The 12,049-nt window shown below is 35.4% G+C and overlaps 1 protein-coding gene across 1 annotated transcript in view; it reads left to right on the top strand.

Moving 5' to 3' along the window:
• Positions 1–1,160: 1,160 nt before the first annotated feature.
• LOC108907343 overlaps positions 1,161–12,049 on the top strand; it is a 138,704-nt gene continuing 127,815 nt past the window's right edge. Inside the window, exon 1 of the mRNA XM_018711023.1 lies at positions 1,161–1,424. Coding sequence (XP_018566539.1) covers positions 1,370–1,424 — 55 coding nt within the window. The 5' untranslated portion in view covers positions 1,161–1,369. The remainder of the gene's footprint in view (positions 1,425–12,049) is intronic.

Below are 12,049 nucleotides of genomic sequence, written 5' to 3'. Positions count from 1 at the left end.
TAATTTTGCGTTAACAATGGGCGAAAAATAGTAGAAAATCATGTGTATATTTGAAGCAATTTTTAAAATAAGTAAATATTTAAAAATATTGATGAAATTTTGTGAACAAATAGTAAAACGTATGTCAATTTTACCCTAACAATTTTGCAACGATCGATCTCGTGGTTTTCGATTGACAGGATTGTTAATTAAAAAAAATTCAAAAAGTTTATCGCTTACCGTTGGTTTAAATTGAGGTTTAGAAAGGGCACACAATGTTTGAGAGATACTTGTTGTCATAATAAACAATGATCAATACTAAAAATACCTATTTCTACACTTTTATAACCATTCAGATTTTTTTTTAATTTTTCAACATTTTACTCTATAAACAATTATTATTTATTGTCCAGGGAATTTTTTATGCAATCAACAAAATCTTGCGCACATAAAAACTACGTCGTAACTTCCCGTTTTTTAGCCAAATACGACAGTATTCTACTTTGTAGATTCTGAGATATAGAAGCGTAAAGTTAATAATAATTTATGGCTTACGTAATCGTACATCGATGAGCTTGATAAAATCGACATAAATGCCGAAATAAAAATAACTTTTTTATTTAGAGCTTACTTTCAATGTTACAGGGAAAAATATGTCGAAAACGAGTCATTTTTTGTTTTTTTATATGTTTGTTATTCCCCTGAATGGTTTTTTGTTATAGGCAAACTCGGATTCTTATTCTACATAATATTTGAGATTTTTCTGTACAACAAAATAGATGACTTCAAATAGAAACGCCTCAAATGCTCTACCGCCTGGACTGTTGTTTTTTCTTTTTATGGATGTAAATAACATTGGAAAAACGTTTCATGGCAAAATGGCGAAAATTTGACTTGAGTGCTTTTCGAAATGAACGACTCAATCATGTAAATGTCGCGGAATGTGCCCAAAACAACTTCCACGCGAATGAAATAAGAAACGGTCCTCTAGGTCCCGCCGACCTGGTGTCCAGGAGCCAGAACCGCGGAGAAGACACCGCCAGGAGGCGATCCGGCGAGATTTCGGTCCTCCGGCCGGCGTGGTGGGAGTGGCGTCGTTCTGCGTCTACGGGGACGACGCCGCGCGGCGCAGCCTCGCTCTCTAGCGCTCCCTCTCCCACAGTATTCGCGCGATGGTCTGAACAGGAGGACGACGATCTTACCGGACCCCGACCGAGCCATCAACCGCGTCGTTCATTAGCTATTTTTTTTTTCACATTCCGCCTGACAGCCGGACGGCCGACAGGAGTGACTGTGATCCGGAAGGATGTGGTGGTCCCTGGCGGGAAAGGCGTGCGTGCGGTTTGGTGCGTGATTGTGTGTGATCAGTTAGTTGAGAGGAAGCTCCAGGATGACCGCGGTCGCTGCTAGGATGGCCTTCCACTTGGTCCTGGTGCTGCTTGTCGGTCAGTAGTCTTTACAAAAAAAAGTGTTTTGTACAAGTACTTTACCTTTCAACTTGCGTAAAAGTTACACTAACGTCGCTATTTGCTCCAAACGCACACAAAAACTGAAGGAGAAGGACCATTTGAACCAACAAAGATGACCAATTCTTGATCAATACTAACGATCTATCTAATGTAACTCCTCCCCTTTGCACCGCCCATTTTAGAAAATACGTCGCGCTTCGGACAGTCCAATATAAGTAAAAAAGCGTCACTTTTTGTAATCCCCTTTTAACAATTCCTTCCTGTAAATTAGTTTAACCCAGACTCCACTTCTACAGATGTAGAGTTTCCAGTTCTTGCACCAAATGGTGTTATACTTAAGCATCGACGCTTTCACCAAACACCTCACATTATTTGACTGCTGAAGCTTTGGGAAATAGCAACTCTTCGAACCAACTGATTTTTGTACCAAAATAAGAACTTCTTTTTGCAAATATTCAACTCAGTGCTCTGTTTGATGTACTGGTGTATTTTAAAAACGTTTATGTATTCTCAAAAAAGTGGTATTGACGATTGAACATTTCGTTTTTTGGCATTAAAAATATTGGGCTTTTTAGAGGTACAAAAAGCGTTTTAATTAATTCATACGATTGCATGAGTTTGTGGGATTAAACAGTTTGTGTTTTCAATACGTAGCACGTAATCATGACGATATAACTTTGATAATGGCCACCGACGGCAAAAAATTATAAATTGAGCTTCACGCCTTGCCGATCCAATGGATCAGAAAATTGTGCTTGATTTTACATTTTCGATTCGTCGGGTTTTCTGGAGATCCTACAATAACTATAACGTCAAATAAATTGCCTCCAATTTTGCGAAATGAGATCGTTACAGCCTTACAAAAAAATACAGCGCCAAATTCCGTCGTTAACAATTTTTTTTTCTATATATATGATTTGATTTTCAATTTCGACCTGCTAAAGTGAAGATAAATCAGCGAGAAAATGATTTTGGCCTTAAATTACAAAGCTTTTGACAGGTAATAAATTTGGGGATTTTAAATTCGGTGATTTACAGGAATTATGAGATTTTGAGTGGCAATTTTTTTCCGGGGCGTCAGTCCGGAATTTTAATATCAACGAGCGCATCGTTTTAGTTTGGCAGAAAATTCAAAAACATTTAGGGGCCTGAACTTGCAACTAAGGTAGCTGAAAATGGGAGTGATGTAGACTGCTGCCGTTTTAGATTCATGATTCAGTAACTGAATGTCTTTACCTTTGGCTGATGAGTTTGCAGAGTCATCAAATTTTGGTTGATTTTGAACATCTTTATTCACTACTGCAAATACCACTTCTATCATCAATTCTGCTACTGTTTCCTAGCTTCTAAAGTTTGTACTACAACTTGAATCATTTTTCCTTCGCTCTCTTCATATCTTTTTACTAGATTCTTCTTAGTGTGCTTCTATTTCACCTACAATTCTTTCTTGAGCTTTATCATTTAATTATTGGAAGTTCTGCTGCCGACATTGCAAGACTAATTGTACATATTTTTGTGCCCGTACCGCTGTTTCCTTTTCCAGCGATGAAACAGCGTCAAAAAGAATGGCTCGCGCAAAAAAACACAGACCCTTTATTGCATTTTGTTTCCCGGGGCTGTGTAATTTGTAATTATTGTCGACGGAGCGGGACCGGGAGTTTATGGAGTTTTCCAATATAAGTTCCCATACATCACCGGCCGATACCGCGTTTGATATACTGCACAGTGTGATTTATTTCCCGGGAGCAGTTCAGTAATGAAAAGTACTGTCAATACTCGCTCTGACGGCCCGTAAATCAATTGTAATCTCGGGAAAAACCGGTCGCACAGGACGCGGGGTATTCCGGGCAAGAACTGTAAATATTATTTAATGAATCGGCGCTTAGGGACTCGGTAGAGGATTAAGCCGTGGTCTCCGGAGGGTAAACTTTTCGGATAAATACGCTCGCCAGGCTCATATTCGAGGGAGGTTAAGCGCCTAAATAGAAATCCTAGTTGGGAATCTGTGAGTTTGCAAGACTTCGGTTTGGATTAATTTTCAAGTTTAAGACGTTTCGTTGAAGCGGTCGACGTTGTATAGACGTCTCGTGACTCATTTATGACGTTACTGTGACCAAACAAAGCAGAAAAAATGTTGAGTTTTAACCTTTAAAAGAAATAAAAAGAGCAAGTAACATTTACCGTCACACACAGACATTTTAAGGATATTACGGTAAGATTGGTCGATATTCCGTCGATTATTCGTCACATCCAGTAAAAACCAATACATTTTATTTTATTTTTGTAATTTCCTTAAGGTTTTAATTTAAATTTATTACCAAAGAAGTTTTATAGACGTTTTGACCACGTTTCGTCGATTTTTCGTCGGTTTATCGTGTATTATAAAACCAAATAGAACTAAACGTTCTTTTAAATGAGAGACCAGTGTATTGTCACTTAAAAATGTATTGGCGAAGGAATTTTCAATGTGTAAACACTGGACGTTTTTACTCGAGAGTATAAAAAGTAAAAGGCGAACAATTTTTTTTTTAGTCATATCTTTTTGTTTTTTAACGTTTTAACCTTTTAATATTTAATGGGAATAGTGTGTTACTTATTTTTATTAGCAGTTAAAGCAGTAGAACCCAAAAATAACACTGTTATAAATCAGAGACGTTCTATCGACGTTTCAGCGACGTATCCTCGACATTTTATCGATTTAAAGCCACCTCATATGTTATTTGACTTATTTTTATCATAAAGCATGATATTTTAAACAGTAATACTTCTGTTTTATATGAAATCAAAAGAAGAAATACGCATAGATGATTATAGATGTAAAATTGCAACAAACACGCTAAATTCGACAATTTTCTTTAATTATTTATTCTATAATAATGAAATTGGGACAAAAATATTATTTTTTTGTTAATTTACTTATATTTCTCATATTTCTCATCTATTTAATTATCATATGAGGTTTTTTTCAACGGTTCGACAGTATATCGTCGATGTTTGGTTGATATTTGGTCGTTTTTAGGTAATTTCCATGAAAATTAAAGAAAAAATAACGTGAAATTTTGTATATGACTTATAAAACCTCAAGATTTAAATAACGAAATAAATAAAATCACTCATTTTTTGTAGTTAACCTTTTCCTCTACATCTGACAATTTTTAAGTGATATCTGGTCGATTTATCGTCATTTCCGGGACCGAATACGATTAAAGCCAACTTTTAACGAAAAATAAAGAAATAAACGCATAAAATCGCGACTATATGAAAATGGTAAAATAGAAATCACCCAGTCACACGTCTATTTCATGAAAATGGTCGGCCATATCGCCACAAAAATACCCAGGAACCGCATCCAGAGTCCCAAGACCGTAGCTATAAATAGAATAATCTGGAACGCCTCATAACAATCCTTATCTAGCAGGCTCCTGCACGGTATTTATTAGGAACGGGACGGTATTTGGGATGGTGCTCGCTGCCGTAACAACAATTGCTCCCGCACTTAGCATTATCTCCGGCATAAAGTTAGGTACGGGTAGGTGTGATAAACGGTGTGAATTTAAACAGGATATTAGTAGTTCTGCTCTGATAGAGCGTGGCGTAATACAGTAACAACCCGACCACCGGAGGAATGCTTTGTTTACTCTCCATACATACGGGGAGCCTCTACTGTTAGGCCTGGTTTAGGATACGTGGGTGTTTGATACGAACACCTTTCACTTTACTCATTTACAACCTGAAATAATACTAAAATAGTCAGTCTTCTGTAGTTACTTATGATTCTAGTCTCAGTATTTAATGACAGAGGCGTTTCGAAAAGGTCTCGTCGATATTTGGTCGATTTATCGTCATTTCTAGCACCAAATGCTTTTAACTGAAAAGCCAAGGCATTAACACTTTAAAATACAACTGTTGAAGTAACAGAACTGTTAAATTTCAAGTTTAAAGCCTTCCTGGTTTCGCAAGATGACAAACAGTGTCCTTAGGAACATTGTTTTTTTAAATAAAAAGTAGGAAAATGTTTTTTTCATGTTTAAGACCCCTAATGGGAATGGTTTCTGCTTTCCTTTTTATTAGTAGTTTGAGAGAAATCGCATAGAAGCTCTTTTCGAGATATTTGCTATAAAGACCGTTTTATCGACGTTTCGGAGACGTTGAAAAATCGTCCACGAAACGTTTTTAAATGATATTAAAATAATCACTTTTATTAATTACGCTTCTAATCTCTCAGAGACGTTTTGTCGACGTTCTACAAGGTTTGGTCGGTAATTGGTCGATTTATAGTCATTTCTAGGACCAAATATAATTAAAAACAATTTTAAATGAAAAACAAACGTATGTAAGTGATTATATGACCGAAACATATGAAGGACATATTAAGATAAAATTTCCGCGTACGAAAAAGTTCTAGGAAACGTCGATGAAACGTTATTAAGACTTAAGGTTCCGTACAAGAATTGTGGCGCTTGGCGTACCCGACGAAATACAATATAAATGGTTTAATGGATGAGGAATGCGCTTAAAACTGAATTTAATTAAATTCTGCCAATCAATACTGAATTAAATGATCATTTATTATTCGGCGGTTACCGGGTTCGCCATTAAAAAATACTATCCGCGAGTTGATTATAAATTATATAGAATCATTAACGTACCGAGCTGGTGATGAGATTCCCATTATGATTAATATTTTGCAGCGGAAATTTTAAATAAACAATTATTACAGACGATTTGGCTGCAAAAGCCCGATTTCCATGATGCACGTTAATTGAATGCAAACAGCAAAGGGGGAACTTTCAGGAAATACATTCTCAGCATATTTTTGTGCTGCACAGACCTGAAACAACCTTACGGAAGTTCCTTTGTTCAAAGAAAAATTGTCGTCTTGCTAAATGAAGCGGTAGAAGATGGTTGGTTTGGACCTTTTGACGTCTGGAGAGACATATTGCTGTCTTCTTTCGAAAAATCTCTTTGAATATTGTAAAACAAAGTAAACGTTAATTGTTTTTTTAAAATAAGTATAAACTTTTCGCCTGGAAAAACAAGAGAGCAAAATATTTTCATATAATACGCCCAAGTGCTATATATCTAACAAGCAAACTCCTATTTTTACAATATTTGCAGCACGCGTCACCGCTTCCTTTATTCCAACTCCCAACAGTTGGTCGGCCTGGATTAACAGAATTTATGCAATAAATAAAACCACTGTGACAACTTCACTTAATGCGTCGTTGTCAGATTAACAAAATAAATGCCCCAGAACTCGGGGATAAATATTAACTTTGGTAACTTACTGAAAATAATGTTTTCAAACGCAGGTGGCTGGGACCTGTCCTCCAGAAGTTGTTTTACAAATTTTAATTTACGGCCGAGCAGCTAATTCCAGTTTCGGGCTGATTTATTTTTAATTTCCAGCGAAGTCTACAGGTGGCGCCACCGCGATGCATCTAAATCACCGCTGCGAAGCTAACGTAATTGAGAAGGTGGCATTGGAAGCACTAAAAATAAAGAAAAAAACAAATACGTCATTAGGGGGACCTAGGAGTTCTAATAGCGGGTCTGTCCCCACAGAGACTAGCTCGAGAACAACAAGGTGTAACACTTAATTTCCACTTCAAATCAAATACAGATGTTTGACTTATTTTAAATTAAACACGCCAATATTTTATAACACTTTATTTTAAGGCTACAACAAGGGGGTAATTTTATTTCTACTATCCACTTCGCAGAGCAAATCATTCCATTCTAAAATAAATAATTTTCAGTATACAATTGCTAAATAATTTTAAATGCGTACCCTTTGGTAATCGAAGATATATGTACTTCTAGTTTTTCTGGGTTGTTTTTGTAAGCATAGGCGATATTCTCATTCTCATAGATAGTGGAGACCTAAAATATGATCAAAACAATTAAAACTCTATATTATAAATGTTTACAAGCAATGTAAAATCTGAAATTTTTCGTAGTGCAATGATCCGGAGGTCTCATAAATGGTAAAAAATAAATATTACATCAAGCAATGTGTGTTTATTTACTTTGTATTTGACATGTAGCCTTCCCACTTTATCGTTTTAGGTCGATCATATTCTGCGCGACTGTGCTTGATTTTGTTCGAATCGATGTATTCAACGTCAAGTAACGGAAAAAGGATTAATTTTACGTGTGTAACGCTCCTGGAGTTTTTTGTAATACTCAAAAAGACCTTCTTAGAAAAGTTTATTAGAGCAAAATTGAAGGAGTTATCGTCAAAAACAGATGGGTTGCTCATATTTTTTAAAGAAAAATGAGCAGTAAACGCTGTACCATTTCCATCAGAATTAAAATTAATCGTAGACCCTTTACAATTAGTTTTGTTTTAGTATTTTTCATACGATCCTGAAGTTAGACCGGTTTAGAATGCGTATTTTTTTAATAATGTACGGTAAAAGTTGAAAACGTATTTTTCATTATTCAAAAAAAATTGCCTTATTTATATAATAACTCTGAAACTATGAAAGATACGTGAAAAATGATAGACAACAAAAATGTAGCATTTTTTCAACAAATATTTTGCTTTTTTTTGGTGGTTTTTAGGGGTTGAAAGGGAAAGGGATTCTTTTATTAGCTATAAGGTAACTTTTATTTTAAATAATTGCACGATTTAATCATTTCAAATCTTTAATAAGTAATTTTTATCATTATTTTTTGCATAGGGGTAGTTTTTAAGGGTTAAATAAAGGATCGAAAAGATCTAATACATCATAAAACATGTTCGAGAACATGGACCATTATTTAATCTTTATTCTTGAACAAGATTTTTATCAATAAAATGCTTAAAACTTAATTTCAATTTTTTTCACTTAGCGGTAGTTTTTACCCCTAAAAAACAAAAAGCGTCAATCGGGCTTATGTCACTTTTGAACTTGAGCCTAAGATGAGCCTTATTCTAAATTTTCTTGCAATTCATGCGTTTTTTTTTCTCGAAAATGGTTGAGTTTAGGACCATGTCATATGAGGTCTTTTTATTTATTTTAATGTATTCTGTCGTCTGTTAAAATTAAGACAGTCAAATTTTCTAACACTCTGTAGATTCCTCAATATACATTATTTACATTTGTTAGAAATACAGTAGAGTTAAGAAAATCCAACTTCTGTATAACTTGATTGGCTAGTGCAGAACCAATCACTGAATACTTTTAGGTTATCGACAAACAATTTTTTTTATGGAATTGTAATATCTTCAACATTATTAGAGATATATATAGGGAAGATTGGTAAAAGTCCCCCTAAAATTATACGTGGAATCCAAATATGCACAAATATACAGGGTGTTCCCTTTAAAATAAGCAAATAGATGGCGACTTCCGGTATAACCGAAAACCCTTAAGCCTAAATTTTCAAAATTCAAGTCGAAGTAGTCTCTGAAATATTCCATTGGGCCTGTATAATTGGGAAATTTAAATAGGTCCAAGTATGGACCCTTGAGGGACTCCCGATGTTTTAACGACCCGCACGTGTTAAGCAAAAAAATATGGGAGCTCTTACGAAAACGTTCGAGCTACCGCTGCAACGGCAGAGAAGTAAACAAGTCGGTGAGGATCCGCACACCCAAGCATTTTATTACGGGAATAAAAACGCGTTCATATTAAATAAAATTCCCGGATGCCGTAACTCCGAAGGAGTTATCAAGCAAATGGTCCCGAGCAAAATCACCGAAGCAACTTTATAGCGGCGGCACCACCGCACATAATCTACCGCAGAAGCATCCCGCGTACACATGTGGGATTGGATCCGTAAAACTTCCCGAAATTGATGTGTAATCGGGCAACGGTGGAAGTTTCCCACTTGATGGATTGGGTAAATATTTTATGCGTCTGGGGGGGCCGCGCCAAATCGGTAAATTTGAATCATTAATTCGCAAAAGTTCCGCTCGTAGTCCCGCCAGAACCCGAGTCGTAATTCGTTTTTATTTACCGTTTAACGGTGATAGTTTACCGACATCGAGCGCTAGTAAAAGCCTGAATCGAAGAAGGATATAGGGATTAGTTTTTTTGTATAAAAAGATGCTAAAGGCGGTTTTGCACGGTCACTACGACGTACGACATACCCTGTCCTAATTCAGCGTTTTAATCTGTCATAATACTTTGCACATTCTGGAGAAATAAGTTGCTGCACTGTACTTTCTGCCGCTTTCATTACTACAAGAGGCAAATATTGTTCATTTTTTGAAAAAAATCTGGATTTTCTGGGACATATGTATGCGTTAATATACAACACTAGATATCAATGATTCATCGCTAATAATGTAAACTAGCCTTAAGCCTTGACAAAGGCTATGTCGGATACAATTGGGACCAGTGTAGGTTGCAAATTGTTAATAATGTCTTATTCTAAGCAATTTGTAGCAATATACTGGTGTTACGAAGTAGTGTAAATGCTACCAAATAAGGCAATCATATTATAATTAATCGTATTTTTAAAACATTTTTTACTTTACGTTGTGTTTGTGTTGGTGTAATTTTGCAAAAATAAACAGCATATTTTTAATTCAACTTGAACAATTTGTTTATTCAAATAATATAACGTACTTCGAGCGTTTAATATTCTTAAGTGGATAAAAGGCGATTAAAACACGAATGCAATACAACGTTTTATCCATAGTCACATCACAATCATATTTGTGGAGTCAGAATTATTGGAATTTATTAAAAAAATATTCGCACGACTTGATATTTCGTATTAGTACTCAATGAAACATGGTAGGTTTTGTTATATCTATTGGTTGCTATGGTACGTTGTTTATTATCAATTTAATAAACAGTTCTCTCTGAATTTGGTAAAAATGCAAGAAAGTAATTGTGTTTCTGTGGCTGTTTTTGAAGAAGCTCAAGAAGCAGTTTTCCATTTATTGCCGGCGAAATCCAGGGAACATTAAGTGTTCGCCGAATTTCAAGAATGGCGAAAAAAACGGAGAGTAATGACAGATTTAAAAACTACGATTTGGAAAAAAAATATGCAATTTCAGCTATGTGGTCGAACAATTCAATGTTGAAGATACTATTATAAAGGTCTACAAAAATATAGATGTTGGAAAATATAACAAGCTTACCTACTGCTTATTTGAGGAGTGAATCGAGAGGATACGAAGCAAAAAAAGCTGCAGTATTGGAAAGAGCACATATTGAAGAATTTTTGACTGGGGCTTCCTATAAAGAATATTTAATGATTTAGGTAATATCTCTTTACTTTTTACATTATCATTTTTTTGGGTTGTTATTAACGGAAAGGAAGTTAATTATGATAAAACAAAAAACGAAATGTCTATTACTATAAATGTAAATGTTAATGTTAATGTTAATAAGTAAATAAATTTTTGATTTATTATAGGTTTATTATTTTTTCATTATTCTAATACTGAAATAAAGTTACTTTATTCCACTATTGGATAAAGTGTCACTTTCGACGGTTCATATGTGTGGATAAAAGTCCGATTATAAGGTGATCGTGGATATATGTCTATATTTTTATCACTATGACCTTCATATGACATTTTATATACGCGGTACTGAAACCTAGGATTGCAAAAAAACTATACACGTTTGCGTTGAACGCCTGTAAAATATTGATGTTTTTTTACTCAACCTTACAGCTCTGTCTCGACTATATCTCATATATTTGTCGTATGATATTTTTTACGCATTTTATCATATTTCATGTAAATAAATAAAAAAGCGTGAAACGAACGACAGCGCAAATAAACAAGTTGTAAAATGATACAAAATTTTTTTCAGACATACAGGGTAGCCCATCGAAAACGTACCGCAAGGCATTACAGGGTAGTAAAGAATTTTTCGGCAAAATCCAAAAACAGGTCAAATTTGTTTCTGAGGGGGACAACTTTTGGCTCAAAAAGCATACCAAAATCTTCAACCCCCTAAGTGGGGGTGCTATCCCCTAAATTTTTTCAAATGGGAATGGGGGTCAAGTGAGCGGTCATTAGAAAGGGCTTTTAATTCTCTATACATCGATTCTTACTTTTTGAAAATCGATTCATTATTTTAGATAATATGCAGCTTTGAAAATACGAACAATATTTTTGACGAGAAATGCGAAAATCGATTTAATTTTACTTCAAAACTCTGACAAACAGTCAAAAGTCTGACAAACTGCACATGTGCGTGTTTCAGTGCTCCCCAGCTTAATTTTCTCCAAATACCACCGTGGCGATTTGCAATAAATACGGGTTTTCCGGCACCCCGTCCCTCTCGACGCCATTACTTGTATGTATACGATAAATTGATATTCATGGGAACATGTACACTTAAGCCCACTCGCCTACAGATAAGTTTTTCTTTGTCGAGGGCTGTAACAGTTTTATGGGCCCTCGTAGGGACGCTATATTGGATAAGTGAAGGGAAAGTGGAAAATCCATTGTCGGACGGATTGAGGTTGGGTATTCCAAAGGTTTGTTCCGCATCGATCAGCTTCGGAGCTTCGAATAGCTGATAGAACATAAAAAATGAAGTACGACGCTTATTGAAACGGGAGAAGTTGGTGTTTGGGAAATTAGAGTGACTAGGAGGCTTATTTGGTTAATATTTGTAATGCTTACGACAATATTTGTTTGC

Source organism: Anoplophora glabripennis, unplaced genomic scaffold (genome assembly GCF_000390285.2).
Source record: "Anoplophora glabripennis isolate ALB-LARVAE unplaced genomic scaffold, Agla_2.0 scaffold1, whole genome shotgun sequence".
In the NCBI taxonomy this organism is placed as follows: Eukaryota; Metazoa; Arthropoda; class Insecta; order Coleoptera; family Cerambycidae; genus Anoplophora; species Anoplophora glabripennis.
The sequence above is the reverse complement of the archived record's forward strand: the minus strand, read 5'-3'. Positions and strand labels throughout refer to the sequence as shown.